The following is a 14,153-nucleotide window of genomic DNA, read 5'->3' as shown; positions in this document are numbered from 1 at the left end:
ATTTCAATGAGCACATAAACGAGCAATGCATAACGAAGCGCTCAATAAAATGTGATTGTCAAGTCACTAGAAGTGCAACTATCTATGTCTTGTATCAGCAGTGCCTTCTTTTTCCTATTCTGAAGTTTCATAAAGCACATAACGCTACAGCGCCAACCTGACACATAACAAACCAAGATCCGAACGGTCAAAACATGTTCATTCAACGTATACGATGCCTTCGCTTTCTCGTCAGGGCTTCGACACCACCCCGCGACACAAACATCGTCCCAGCCGCTGGCTCAGCGCGCTATCGCCACTTCGAGCAACAGAACAAAGGCAGAGAGCTTTGCGTTGCACTGTCCCACTGCAGATTGTAGCAATTGCGCTTGAAGCGAAACCAAAACTGCTAAAAAATACTTGTAGACTTGTTGCCAGTCAAGAGAATGCCAATCCGTAGCCTCTACTTTCCATCATTTTCATAATGGTTGAACGGTCGCAGCGCCAGATTTCCCTCTAGTTATACTAATACAAAACTCTATGGTCTGTACTCGTCTGGACATAACCTCCTAATAAGGAGGTTGTGGTTGGAGAGTATTTTGAGTGTTTTCCTTGTGTTTTTCTTTTTAGTGAGCGCCATTTTTCTCCTTAGCTTGGCTAGGTCGGCGTTGTGGACGCTGTGGCTGTGGTTCCTGCACTGTGTGCTATCGCTATGCCGTGCTGTTGCGCATATAACTGCAGCAACAAGCCTGAAGATGGTTGTGCAGTTTTTATGATACCCACAGGAAAGCGTGATGGTTTGCGCAGGAAGCAGTGGCTGCTCAACATTGGCCGAAAGGACTTTGTTCCGACAAGGAACAGTGTTCTTTGCGAGGTAAGACGTCTTCCTTATTGCTTGTATTAAAGCAACCCCGAATGCTGCATTTCTTTAATTGTTCCGGCCTGCTCATCAGCTTTATTGCTGCGCCAGTTTAGCCGAATGTTTAGTTTAGCCCAAACTCCACGAGAGCCCTTTTGTGCGCGTCGGCGACGAACGACGAAACGGGCCATCGGGCCTTGGAAGAAGTCGCGCGTTACCCGCTCGTTTTTGTCGCACGATCGCTCGGTTCTAGAAATCTAGAATTTGTCGCTCGTCTCCCGGAAGTGCCATGATCGAGCGGCTAGCCAATAGCGCGAAGCCGAAACAGGATGTACACCCTTCCAATTTCGCGCGAACGTCGACCGCACGGCAAGTCAGTGGCCGTGTAGAGGTGAAATGCGTCCCTAAGCGAACAGCGCCGCCGAATACATTCGAACTAGAATTCGCCTTGCACGACGGCACAGAAAGTTGCCAATCGCGCCGTCCCTCGCCGCTACAAGGCCGCTGACATGCCGTGCGGTCGACACTCGCGTGATGTTGAAAAATTGTAAGGGCGTACATCAGTCAAGTACTACCGATTTTCGCACGGAACGAGAAAACACGTGCAAGCTTGGATAAGAACCTACTGCAAGACCTTCAGAAATATTTTACGCTGCTCCTTACAGTAAAACACAACAACTTAAATTAATAAAGCACGCGCCACGCCAGTTTCGCGCGCAAGATCGGTTCGGAAATGCAGCACTGTAGATTCTGCTTTCCGTTGTGAGCAATTGTGTGCGAAGGTACAGCCTCTCGATCGCACTTTTCGTGATTGTTGGTATCCATTGCCTGTTTCACTGAAAATAGAAATAGTGGCGTGTAGAGGAGCCATTCTTTCCATTACTTAGATGTGTGCGTCACCCACTTAGATACAATGAATGGAGGCCCGGGAAAAATTAATGGCAAGTATATTCGTGGCATTGTGGGTGATAAGCACTAGCTAGTCCACATTGCCATTTTTCAGTTCTTGAATTTGCTTTGAATAGGGCTGCCACACATGCATGAGTGGATGATGATTATTATTTGGTTTTATCATGGACAAAGGTAATGAGCAGGGGGTGTTTACATGATCATGCACGCTTGCAGTTGATACCGACTTCTTAGAGCCACCTTTCTGTGATGTTGTACTGTGGGAAAACTTTTCCCATTGATGTACGAGCCGATTGCATCAATGCACTTTGATTACGAAGGTTGAGCACTCAATAATGGTTGCGGTTATGATGTAGTAATGCAGGGAACATTCTGTAGGCAATAATGTTTAGCATTGCAATGTATTAGCCATTTGTAGTTGTATAAGAGACGTTTTATTCATCCTGCCTGAGTGATTAACTCTGATAAATGTTCTAGATACATTTCACTGAAGACCAATTTGAGCCACTCATATTGCGAGAACTTGGCAAGAAAAAGCTGAAGCCCAACGCAGTTCCAACAATTTTCTGCCGCCAACCTGTCGTGAAGCACAGGAAGCCCCCTCGACAGAGACATAAACCTCGAACTGACAGTGGTAAGTGAATCCTGCTGCTTGCTGCTTGTCCTGCCTCTAATAATTTCAGCAATAATGTTCTCGGTGGCTTAGCGACGCAGTCAACGACACTATGATCCTTTATGCAGACCCTGTCACCGTGACGTGTTTGCCTGCAAACTGTGATACGTCTGCAATAATGCCTGCCACTTCTCCAAGTGAACCCTGCTGTAAGTCAGTGTCTCTTTTCATACACGAATTTAGTGTGGGGCCGTTCACTCATGCAATAACTTCATTCCTCCATCAGCACCATCTCAGGACTGCTGTGACTTACCTGGTATGTGCCACGAACCAGTTTTGATCAATGCTAGATGGTACCTTTTATTCATTCTGTTGCATCCTATGGCATAATGCTCTTTTACACAGCACCTGCGGCCACTGCATGGTTTCCCGAAAGCAGCAATGCGTCAGCAATAGGGCCCGTCGCTTCTCCAAGTGAAACTTGCTGTAAGCTATTGTTTCTTTATGTCTTAACGAAGTCAGTGAGAGGCCGTTTGCTCATGCAATAATTTCATTCTTCCATTAGCACCATCTCAAGACTGCGATGACCTACATGTTGCTTCCCATGAGCCGGTTTTGAGCAATGGTAAATGGTACCTTTTATTCATTATGTTGTGGTAGCCAATGGCACAGTGATCCTCAAAGCAGTCCCTGCTATCACCAGACCTTTTTTGTAAGGGTGTGCAAATATTGAATCGAATATTCTCGTATTCGATTCTGTAAACGAATCAAATAGTGAATGTTCAAAGTTATTCAAAACGAATCGAATTCTTTCTAAAGTTTTTAAACAATTGCCATGAAGTGAGAATAGGGCGTTGCATAGTTTTCCTGATGACAGTGTAAAAAAAAAAAAAAATAGGGGGCCCACTTCGATGCCGCACAGCATTCCGCCACAATCGGGCAGAAAGGGGCGTTAAGTACCGCAATGCTGTCCGGTCGCCTCAAAGCTCCTATTGCATCAGCGAGTCCCATTCACATGGCTTTAAGAAAAAAACAATCTCCTCATAAATGTTACCTTCAGCATTCTCGATGCTGTTACCACCACTTAAAAAAATTTTCTACGCCATTGGGGCCTGCAACTGGCTTACAATCACGCGCCTCCATTTAATGCTGCGGCCCATCTGGGGGAGCCAAGGAGAAAAAGCGTGCTGTGGGCAGCTGGCGCGCTAGGAGAATCGAGAAGGAAAGTGCCGTGGGGAGGAGAGTGTCACTACATTCAAATTATTAAGGGGCTTTATTTATCACACCAGGCTGATAGTGATGCAACTGACGAGCGCAAGTTGTCGTACGGCGACAGGCTTTCATGTCGTCGGCACCAATAAAATCAGCGTGCTGACCTTCTTTTGACTGAACCCTGCGTGGTTGGCCGTTGAACCGACAATGTGACAGCCACAGCACGTTCGCTTGTATGTATAATTAATCACACTCAAACTGAGTCAAAGCATGCTTATGAAGTTGTAATGCAAATGCTTCAACCCACTCAAGCTTTGCACATGAGGTTTGAGCCTATGTTGATCTTGTTCGGCGAAGGTTAGGCCTGGCGCCGTTGAGTTTGTGCACCTGCTACCGGCAGACCTGAACTGAAAAGTAAGTGGTTAGGATGAAGGAAACTGCTCTATTAGTTCAATTGCGGCCCTACAGCAATTTGATATCAACTAGTCTTCACTTGGCAAGGGGCGTACACTGTAAGCGGCGACACAGCGCAGTGCCAATATCTGTACGTCACTGTTTCTGCATAGCTGTAGGTCTCATTCGCTACGTAGATGGGTGTGTCTGTATGTGCTGTCATGCTGACACATTTCTTAGTTCTAGAGATGCACTGTTTACCTCTGCAAGAACGAAACGAAACAAGAGACAGTGCATTCGGTACAGCAGCACAAACAACTGCCTCGCTCAGTTATACTGATGGTGTGTCAGCGATGGCATCTGCATTTTTCGCGAGAGAACAACATGGCCTATCTATGAGCACTCATGCAAGCACAGTTTTCTCTAATAATGCTTTATGGCATGTGCAAACTGCATGTATGATGAAGTTCAAGAAAAGCGAGAATAAACAGCCTGTAATATATTGTTATGCATGAAGAAAACGAAGACCAGTAATGTGCTTGCGGTCCCGAGTGGGGAAAGGAAGAAGAGGACGACGCTCAGTTGATCAACCAGCTGGCCACTCTTGCGCTCACTTTCGCGACCTAAAGTAAGCGGTCCCCTTCATCTGTAAGGGTTATAAATAGTCTCCTTCGCACGTAACAAAGTGGTGGAGGTGCGGGGTACCGCTCACAACAACGGAACCGTCACTGCCGCAGCTTCGTCGAAGCCATCGACTTGCTGGCCTCCCGCCATCAGCCGTGACCGTATTCGAGATGCCAGAAGAAGTAGCCACTCCGAGGGCAGCGCCTAGCAGTCCACTGCCATACTACTGAGTTCCACCCACCTTCGGAGGCAAAGCGGGGGAAGATGCTGACGAGTGGCTCGTCCACTACAAACGAGTGAGCAAGTCCAACGGGTGGGATGCAACCGTTCAGCTTGCCAATGTGGTATTCTCCCTGACCGATACCACCCTCGTGTGGTACGAGAACCATGAGGACGCACTTACGACGTGGGAACATTTTGTTGACGAGTTAAAGGCGTGTTTTGGGGACTCAGTCGCCAAAAAGTAGCGTGCGGAGCAGACACTATTGCAACGGGCGCAGCTACCAGGTGAGACATGCACAACATATATCGAAGAAGTGTTAAAGCTGTGCAAGGTGGTCACTGCTCGCATGTCGGAAGAAGATAAAGTTGGACATTTGCTGAAATTGTACACATCCTCAGCCACTCCTTTCAGCAAATGTCCAACTTTGAGGATGTGTACAATTTTCTAATTGCAAAGGAGAGCGTCAGTTCTGTGTCCGACATCATCCGGCACTGCAGAACTTTTGAAACGCTCAAGATGCGTCGGATTGCGCTAAAGTTTGGTCGGTTGGCAAACGTTACGACGGTTGCCAGTGTGGACACGAGTCCTTGCCTCGACCTTCCTTCGATGATCCGACAGATTGTCCGCGAGGAACTTTCCCATCGCGAAGAGTTATTGCATTCAACTGCTGACCACCATGGTGTGTACACGTCACGTGAGGCTATGATGGCACCACATTCAGCCCCTTGGCAACCGATGGTTACCGCAGCGGCCGTAGAGTACAGCGCAGCCCCACAGTCGAAGATGACTACACGCCCTCTGACTCCGCGCTATGACCAACGTGCTCAGCGCACGCCTTCTCGATGCCCGATGTATCGTCGTGACACACGCGACGAACCAACCCACTACACGCGGGAAAATGATAATATCCGCTTCATCGACGAACAACCAAGGTTTCGACCTCTCCCGGTGTGTTATTCCTGCGGTGTCCCAGGTTATATATCGCGGTTTTGTAACCAGCGTATGATCACGTGGTATGGCCAGCCCTCAGAGTTTTCTCGGCCCTCCGAACGGCCACACGGTGCCCCGTGGCCAGCACACGTATCATCTGGCGACGAGTATTGGCCGAGAAGTTCCCGGAATCGTTCCCTGGCAACTGACAGGAGTTTGACACCCCCACCGCAACGTCGTGCTCCCCATTCTCCCTCACCGCTGTGTCGCACCACGTCCCCTTCGTCACCGGAAAACTAGCTAGCGCGGCCGATGAAGGTGAGGTCGCTGGAGACGTGCTACTGACAGAAATACTTCCTGTGTTGATGCTGAAAAACAAAGTGCGCGTTCTTGTAGATAATGTCCCTGTGATGGCTCTGGTGGACACAGGCGCAACAATTTCGGTCATGAGTGTCTCTTTTAAACACGTGTTAGGGCGAAAGGTTTTGTTTAAATGGAACGAAGATTCAAATTTCTGTGGAGTGAGTGGCGAGCCGTTGCGACCTATTGGTGTGTGTAGTGCTGACGTGTTTTTGGGAGGCCATGTTATTACGACAGAGTTTGTAATTATTCCTCGGTCGACCCATGATGTTATTCTCGGCATGGACATCTTGCGGGAGTGTGGTGCTACTGTCAACTGCCGCACAGGGATGGTATTTATAAGTGGTAGGATTCCATCAGGACTCCTGGAGAACCCTGTAGATCGCGAAGCTACACTGTGTGTTTGTGGTGATACGGTCATACCTGCATCATCTACCGTTTGCGTTCCCGTTGTCTGTTGCATCGCTGATTCCGACAGCTTCGAAGCTACCGTAGAACCAATACACTTTAACTGTGAAGAAGAATGTCTTGGTGCCACATTGTGTGGTGTCGATCAAAGGCGGATGCACTGGCTTATGGACCGTAAGCTGTTCTAAGGAGCCTGCTATACTACCAGATGGCATGAAATTAGCCTTCGCCAGGGAACACGCATCCTTATCAGTGGCTGAACTTACAGATGTGCCGGAAGAACCTGATAACCACAGTTCGGAAACGGCCTTTTTGTCGATGGTAAACAAGTTGCTCAGCACGAGTGAACGCCGAACGTTAGTGGGTGTGCTTTTCGGTTTTCGACTTTGCTCAAAAGGACAAAATACCTGCAATCCCTGCGTCTCAAACGTGCCATACCATCAACACGGGTTCGGCAAATCCGATTAGACAAAAGCCATATCGTGTTTCACCATCAGAGCACCAGATTATCAACGAACAAGTGCACGAAATGATGAAAAAGGGAGTCATACAAGTGTCAGCGAGTCCGTGGGCAGCTCCAGTGATTCTTGCTAAAAAGAAGATGGATCTTGGAGATTTTGCGTCGACTATCGCCGTTTGAATGCTGTAACAAAAAAGGACTTGTACCTACTCCCACATATTGATGACGCAATAGACTGCCTTCATTCCGCCTCTTACTTTTCCTCAGTAGACTTATGATCCGGCTATTGGCAAATTTCGATGCATCCTGACGACGAGGAGAAAACTGCCTTTGTAACCCCTGACGGGCTCTTCGAATTTAATGTGATGCCATTTGGATTGTGCAACGCTCCGGCAACTTTCAAGAGATTTATGGACACTGTTCTGCACAGCTTGAAGTGGAACATCTGCATGTGCTACCTCGACAACGTCGTAATCTTTGGCCGCACCTTCAGCGAACACAACTCGCGTCTGGATATTGTCCTGAACTGCATCAGAAACGCTGGTCTAGTTTTAAACTCTAAGAAATGCCACTTCGGAGACCGCCAAACCCTTGTGCTTGGGCACCTCGTCGACAAGGATGGCATCCGCCCTGATCCCCAGAAAACAGCAGCCGTTGAAGTGTTCAGTGCACCGCGCTCTGTCAAGGAGCTCCGTAGTTTTCTTGGGCTTTGTTCCTATTTCCGCCTATTTATTCCTAAATTCGCCGACGTCGTGTATCCGCTGACATGCCTGCTACGAAAGGACACCCCCTTTGAGTGGACTCCGGAGTGCGACTCTTCTTTTCGTCAGTTGAAGTTCCTGCTGACGTCACGATCGGTTCTCCAACACTTCAGTCCTTCAGCTCCGACGGAACTCCATACGGATGCCAGTGGCATAGGTATTGGTGCCGTCCTAGTTCAACGCTACGGTGACCGCGAACATGTGATTGCATATGCAAGCCGCTCATTAAGTAGGCCCGAGCAGAATTACACTGTCACGGAACAAGAATGCCTCGCGGTAATATTTGTGGTTCAGCAGTTTTCTTCTTACCTGTATGGACGCCCCTTTACAGTGGTCACCGACCACCACTCGTTGTGTTGGCTTGTGAATCTTCGTGACCCTTGTGGCCGCCTTGCGCGCTGGGCACTCCGACTGCAAGAATACAGCTTCACCGTCTCTTATAAGAGCGGTCGACGAAACGCTGATGCGGACTGCCTCTCGCGTATGCCACATAGCACTACGTACTGTGACGCCGACGACTTTGATCACCTCGTGGCTTCTTCCTCGCCGCGTTTTCCAGACTTCGACTGCTTCAAAGCCGAACAGCGAAAAGACGATAAATTAACACCGCTCTTCGCGGCTGCGACCGCCTCGATGACAGCAAGCCATTTCTGTGTACGTGATGGACTCCTGTATAAGAAGAACTTTTCCAGCACTGGCGCACGTTTCCTCCTAGTGGTACCGGAGAGCCTTCGCACAGTGATTCTGAGTGCTATGCACGATGACCCTACCTCTGGCCATTTAGGTTTGGCGAGGACGCTCTACCGGATTCAGGAGCGCTTTTATTGGCCTAGATTGCGACAGTCTGTTGAGACGTATGTGGCCAGGTGCATGCAGTGTCAGCGCCACAAACGGCCATCTACTGCTCCAGCTGGTCTCCTGCAGCCGATCCTGCCTCCAAGCACGCCTTTCCAACAAGTGGGCATTGACTTCGTAGGCCCATTTCCAAAATCAGCCAAGGGAAACCGTTGGATAGTTGTTTGCATCGACTACCTCACACGCTACTGCAAGACGGCGGCCGTGCCCTCCGCAACTGCCACTGACGTTTCAACATTCCTGCTGCAATATGTGATCCTGTGACATGGTCCGCCTCGCGTGATCATCAGCGACCGTGGATGACAATTCACAGTGGACGTTGTAGAGCTGCTTCGTTTGAGTGAATCCAACTTGCGTCACTCGACACCATACCATCCACAAACGAATGGGCTTACGGAGCGCACCAGCCGAACAATTGTAAACATGCTCTCTATGTATGTTTCATCCGACCACAAGAACTGGGATGACGTACTGCCTTTTATCACGTACGCGTTCAACACTGCCAAGCACGAGACTACCGGCTATAGCCCTTTTTTCCTGCTGTATGCACGGCCACCCCGGTAGACAATCGACACTGTTTTCCCCTTCTGTAGTCACGAAAATCCCACTGTCGCCGAGACTTTCTGCCTCGTCGAAGAAGCTCGTCGTATTGCTCATTTGCGCACTTTGGCATCGCAGGACAGATCTAAAGCACGCTACGACATTCGCCACCACCCGGTAACCTATCGCCCTGGTGATTTAGTCTGGCTGTGGACTCCAGTACGGAAACGCGGGTTATGCCAAAAGCTTTTGGCCACCTACGATGGACCGTTTGTTATTATTAACAGACTCACGGAAGTCACATATAACATAGCTCGCCTCACGGCGAGTGGTAGAAGAGCTGCCAAGACACAAGTGGTCCATGTCGCCCGCTTGAAATTGTTCACGTCGAGACAAATGGATTGACTCGCCCGGCGGGCTTCGTCTGCGATGAGAGGAATGTTACGCATGAAGAAAACGAAGACCAGTGAACGTGCTTCCGGTCTTGAGTGGGGAAAGGAAGGAGAGGACGACGCTCAGTTGATCAACCAGCTGGCCGCTCTTGCGCTCACCTTCGCGACCTAAAGTAAACGGTCCCCTTCATCTGTAAGGGTTATAAATGGTCTTTTTCGCGCATAACAATATGTATCTGGATCACAGTTGCCGTTGTTTAAGTGGCTCGGCTACTCATATTGACTCGTCTCAGGCTGGAACAATGCGTCTCATATGCACAGATATGTATGGTTTGCTACATTTTGACATTATTTCATATTTGCGATGCACCTTCTCCTTACTATTTGATGCTAACAACGATGTGTGGCTGTAGATATCTATGTGGGCAAGTGCACCCCTTTGGTAGATCCGACACAAAAGGCTGCGCTCGAAGACTTCTTGAATATGCAATATGTCGAAAGAATGTGTAAAAAGAATACAAAAAGTGACGCGCAAATGCAGAAAACCGCAACAACAAACTCCAAGGCAGCCGCATCGGCAGACTAAAGTTGGCGTGCCTTTATCAGCCAGTGTTAACAAAATGCACTGTGTGAGGAGGCCGCACTCAGACCTCCTCACGTAGTAGTCGGTGAGTGCTACATGTATAGGCACCGACTACGGGCCCTCTCCAAGCCCCCTCCTCCCCCCTTTCCTCCTAAAATGGCATTACCAGAGTTCTGTTGCCCACACCATTTGAGATTTTTTTTAGTTGCGTCAACCTTCTCATTTAAAATTTTATTGTGACTAGAAGCTTACCACATCATTGGTGGCACGAACATGCATGGCTTTTAATGCACATTTTTTCTTTATTTCTGCAAATCCTGACAATAGGAGGATTAGCACAATAAAGCACCAGAAGTGGCTACTTCATGTGAATTTTTTTCACTTCAACCTTTTCCATTTTCACTGTGGACGCCATGCACAGACACAATATATGTAAATATAAACAGGACAAAGTTTATTATATTTTTCAAAGAGAATGAACTAGCCAACTAACTATTTCTAATGGTATGGATAGCCTATGTCTAGCGAATTAATATTAATATTTATTAATATGTTAAATAGTTTGCTGTATGGTAACCTAGCTTCAAATTGCCTTGCATGCTTTGTTGACCATGAAAAACAAAACCTGCAGATTCTAGTGACCCCTTCGGAAGAGTCTTCTCAACAGCATGGGAAGCTCACGTGAATGATATGTGTCTCAGTATTGCTTGTGTTTCCAGTAGGCAATGCTAACGGCTCATGAAAAAACAGAAACCTAATAATTCACAACAATTATTAGGGATGGAAACATCGGCACTTGCATGCGGATGTTATAAATATGTCTAATTCTCCTACTAACTGAAATGAGGCCAAGCCAGATCCACCCGAAATTAGAATCAATAGCAGTCATGTGCAGCAGTGCTTATACTCGTACTCGCAGTAAAAGAAAATTAGAGACAAAAAAGAGGCTGCAGTTTTGCTGGAAAGGCCAAGCAGTATTAGTGATAGCTTAGTATAAGACAATTACACGAAGGAAGGTTACACCACCGAGAGACGCCAGTCTCTTAATGATGCGAGGGGCTTCAGGTTGTGAAACAGACCTCTCCTGGCGTAGGTCACACCGCACCAGTGACATCACAGTGTGGCGTCACCGGCACATGTGCAGCGACTCTGGTTGGCAAAACACAGCTGCTGGCGGCTTTCTGTGTGGTGCAGTTGCACAGTGCTTGGTGTAGGTGGGCGCCACGTGGACATGCGTTTATCTTTTCTGTTTTTATGCGAACCTCCACGATTCTTTCGCCAGCTGGATTAGCAGTATTGTGGGTCAGAGAACATCAGCGTGTCGTAAACTGTGTGATGAAAATCTGGCGATGCTGGCCTTTTTACTTGCGAATTTGAACCACATGGTGGTCTGTGATGGATTGTGCAATGAAGAGTGTCTGCTTTTCTATGGCGATGTGCCACATTTGTTATGCTGTGGTAAAGCATGTGGTGAAAAACAGTGATGATATCGGCTCATCTTTGCGTAGAGAAACGTACCACAGTGCGTGTGCGTGTATGGCGCCTATAGAGCTTCAGGACCCGTAACTATTGATCCGGTGAGAATGAATGAGACGTGATGATTAGTGAGCGCATGTATATCGGTGCCATCTGCACTGTGGGCAGAAAAAAGAAAGAAAACATTGAAAAATAATCTATCGACTGAATGATAAAGCTATAAATGAGCTCCTAGCACGTTTAGACCACTGCCGAAGCTGAATGTATACATTTCATAACTGGGAATGACGATATGGCAAACCACTGAAATAATTGCGTTTTAATGCAGATCTCATGGGACTTAAGTACAACAGAACTGTCTTCTTTTTCTTTATTGTTATACTCACCTTTATAGCACGGATTTCATGCTGTGACGATGCACATTAACATGCAAAGGTTGGGTTGTGTAAAGTTGAGAGCAGCAGAGGGATGCAGCAAACACAGTTAAGCTACCGCGCAATGAATTATCTACTTATGTACAATTGTGCTTTGTACATGCACATGATTATGGCTAATAATTAAAATTAAATTATGGTGTTTAGCATCCCTAATGTGAACAGTGGCTTATGGGGGAGACGGTAAGGAATGACTCCACACTAATTTTAAACACCTGGGGTACCATTCTTTTAAAGCAGGGTAACAAGTGTTTCTGCATTCCTCCTTCATCTGAATTTTGGCACCGCCACTTGGTACGGCTCCACTAAGCCGCTGTGATGGGTATTGCTGATAGTCGTAGATGAAGTTCATTGTGTATATCTTTTAAAACTACAGTGTAAATGGGGCACAAATGAGTACTTTCACGACAATGCATTCCAAATTTTTGTTCGAAGACCGGTCATATATAAGCTAAGTATCATTTTGGCATCGTGAAAATGTGCATCATCTGTGATAAATTGTTCGCTTTTGAAGAGTAATGAATTTTTGTGGCTGTTTGAGCTACTGAAGATGCACACACTTGAGAAATCACTACATGCCGACTTTAGGGAACCATGCACTTGGCAATAACGCTACGTTGCTGTGCCAGTAAAACTTGGGTGATCATACTTCCTAAGCACAGTTCGTAAATGCCATTACTTCAGAAAATAGCAATATACCCAAATCATGATCGTGGTGATTGATATACTCTTATGCAGAGAGAAGAGGTTGCATAAACATTTGTTGGAGGTGCAGCAGATGGGAGGGGCACTTGCAGTGACGTCACGCTGTTTGCAAACAGGGAGAGGTCAATTGAACTGTCTCCTACTATGAGGTCCTGTAAATACCCATATAAGACCGCCACTTCAGTGAACAATTCTTCGAAGTCACAGTTTTTTCTACTGCAACCATGATTACAGTCGATTTGTTGTTGCTGATGAGGTGACGCTGCCTCCATGGTCGCTAGCATTTGTTCAACCCATGTTTCAACCACTCACTGATTTCTGTGCTAAGAAGGACATAGTGGTGCCTAATAGTGTTGCATCCGTGACCAATAGAACCACATCGTTGTGGGCACTAAACTGTTCTCCCGTGCCCGTACTACTTCCTAAACACATGAAGCTCACTGTCTTCAATGACAACACATGCAGTTCCATTACGGTCGTCAGCGACAAGACCAATTGCCCAAATGAACAACCTATCTGCCCCCTTGAGCCAAAAATTCGGAGCATGGTCAACAAGTGTCTGTGTTTACGCGGCCACAGACACCTGTTACAAGGTAACAGGTGTTGAAAAAGTACAGCAATCAGATGGCCAGAGAAATCTTTGAGGCATTTTCAATGTGTCAGTTAGGAGCCACCTGTGTTAGTTCCCCTTCCATAGCATATTGTGATAAAGAACTTAAGTTCCTTAGAAGTTAATCAGTTTGGCCTGTGTCCACCATGTTATGGTTACTTTTATATTGTTTAATGTTATTGACGCATGCGCAGCAGGAGTTGACCGATGATGACTCGCCTTCCCCTTCTTTTTTCACTCTCTTTATGCCCGTTGCGAATTGTATATATTTGCGCAGGCTCCAATAAAGGTGTTGTTGGCAGTCAGCGCTCGTCCTGTGTCCTCCCTGGTCCGTGTTTTTTTGGCGCTGTTTTAAATATGAATGACCCGTACCAACTAGCTGGCACCCAAACCCTTCTGAACCTGTTACAAGTGCTACCTTAATGTGCTTCCGTGTTTGATTTCTTCCAAGGCGAAAACCGTACCACTCTGCCACCTTCGTGCGCTCGTCGTCGGTTTGACACCGGCTCAACTCACCCTATCCGGCCGAAGTCTTATCGAGTGTCTTCATCGGAACGGAAGATTATTCCTCAGCAAGTGCATAACATTTTAAAGAAAAAGGTCATCCAAGAGCCCTCGAGCCCATAGGCAGCGCCAGTTATCTTGGCGAAGAAAAAGATGGCTCTTGGAGGTGTCGCATTAATTACAAGTGGCTAGATGTGGTCAGAAAGAAAGATGTGTAGCTGCTCCCACGAATCTATGACGTAATTTATTTTCGTCGCTTGATTTAAAGTCAGGTTACTGGCAGATATTTACAGATCCCACCAACAGAGAGAAGACCGCATTTG

The 14,153-nt window shown here is 47.2% G+C and overlaps 1 protein-coding gene across 4 annotated transcripts in view; it reads left to right on the top strand.

Moving 5' to 3' along the window:
• Positions 1-440: 440 nt before the first annotated feature.
• Positions 441-14,153, top strand: part of LOC126529644 (uncharacterized) — a 31,492-nt gene continuing 17,779 nt past the window's right edge. The window contains exons 1-6 of one of the 4 annotated variants that reach the window (XM_072284288.1): positions 442-853; positions 2,225-2,381; positions 2,489-2,569; positions 2,647-2,676; positions 2,766-2,846; positions 2,926-2,985. In XM_072284288.1, the coding sequence (XP_072140389.1) occupies positions 692-853; positions 2,225-2,381; positions 2,489-2,569; positions 2,647-2,676; positions 2,766-2,846; positions 2,926-2,985 (571 nt within the window). In that variant the 5' untranslated portion in view covers positions 442-691. Of the gene's footprint in view, positions 854-2,224; positions 2,382-2,488; positions 2,570-2,646; positions 2,677-2,765; positions 2,847-2,925; positions 2,986-14,153 lie in introns of all 4 variants that reach the window. The other 3 variants (XM_050177161.3, XM_055069916.2, XM_055069917.2) reach the window with 3 other exon arrangements.

The sequence above is a fragment of the Dermacentor andersoni genome, chromosome 9, assembly GCF_023375885.2.
Source record: "Dermacentor andersoni chromosome 9, qqDerAnde1_hic_scaffold, whole genome shotgun sequence".
In the NCBI taxonomy this organism is placed as follows: Eukaryota; Metazoa; Arthropoda; class Arachnida; order Ixodida; family Ixodidae; genus Dermacentor; species Dermacentor andersoni.
The sequence above is the reverse complement of the archived record's forward strand: the minus strand, read 5'-3'. Positions and strand labels throughout refer to the sequence as shown.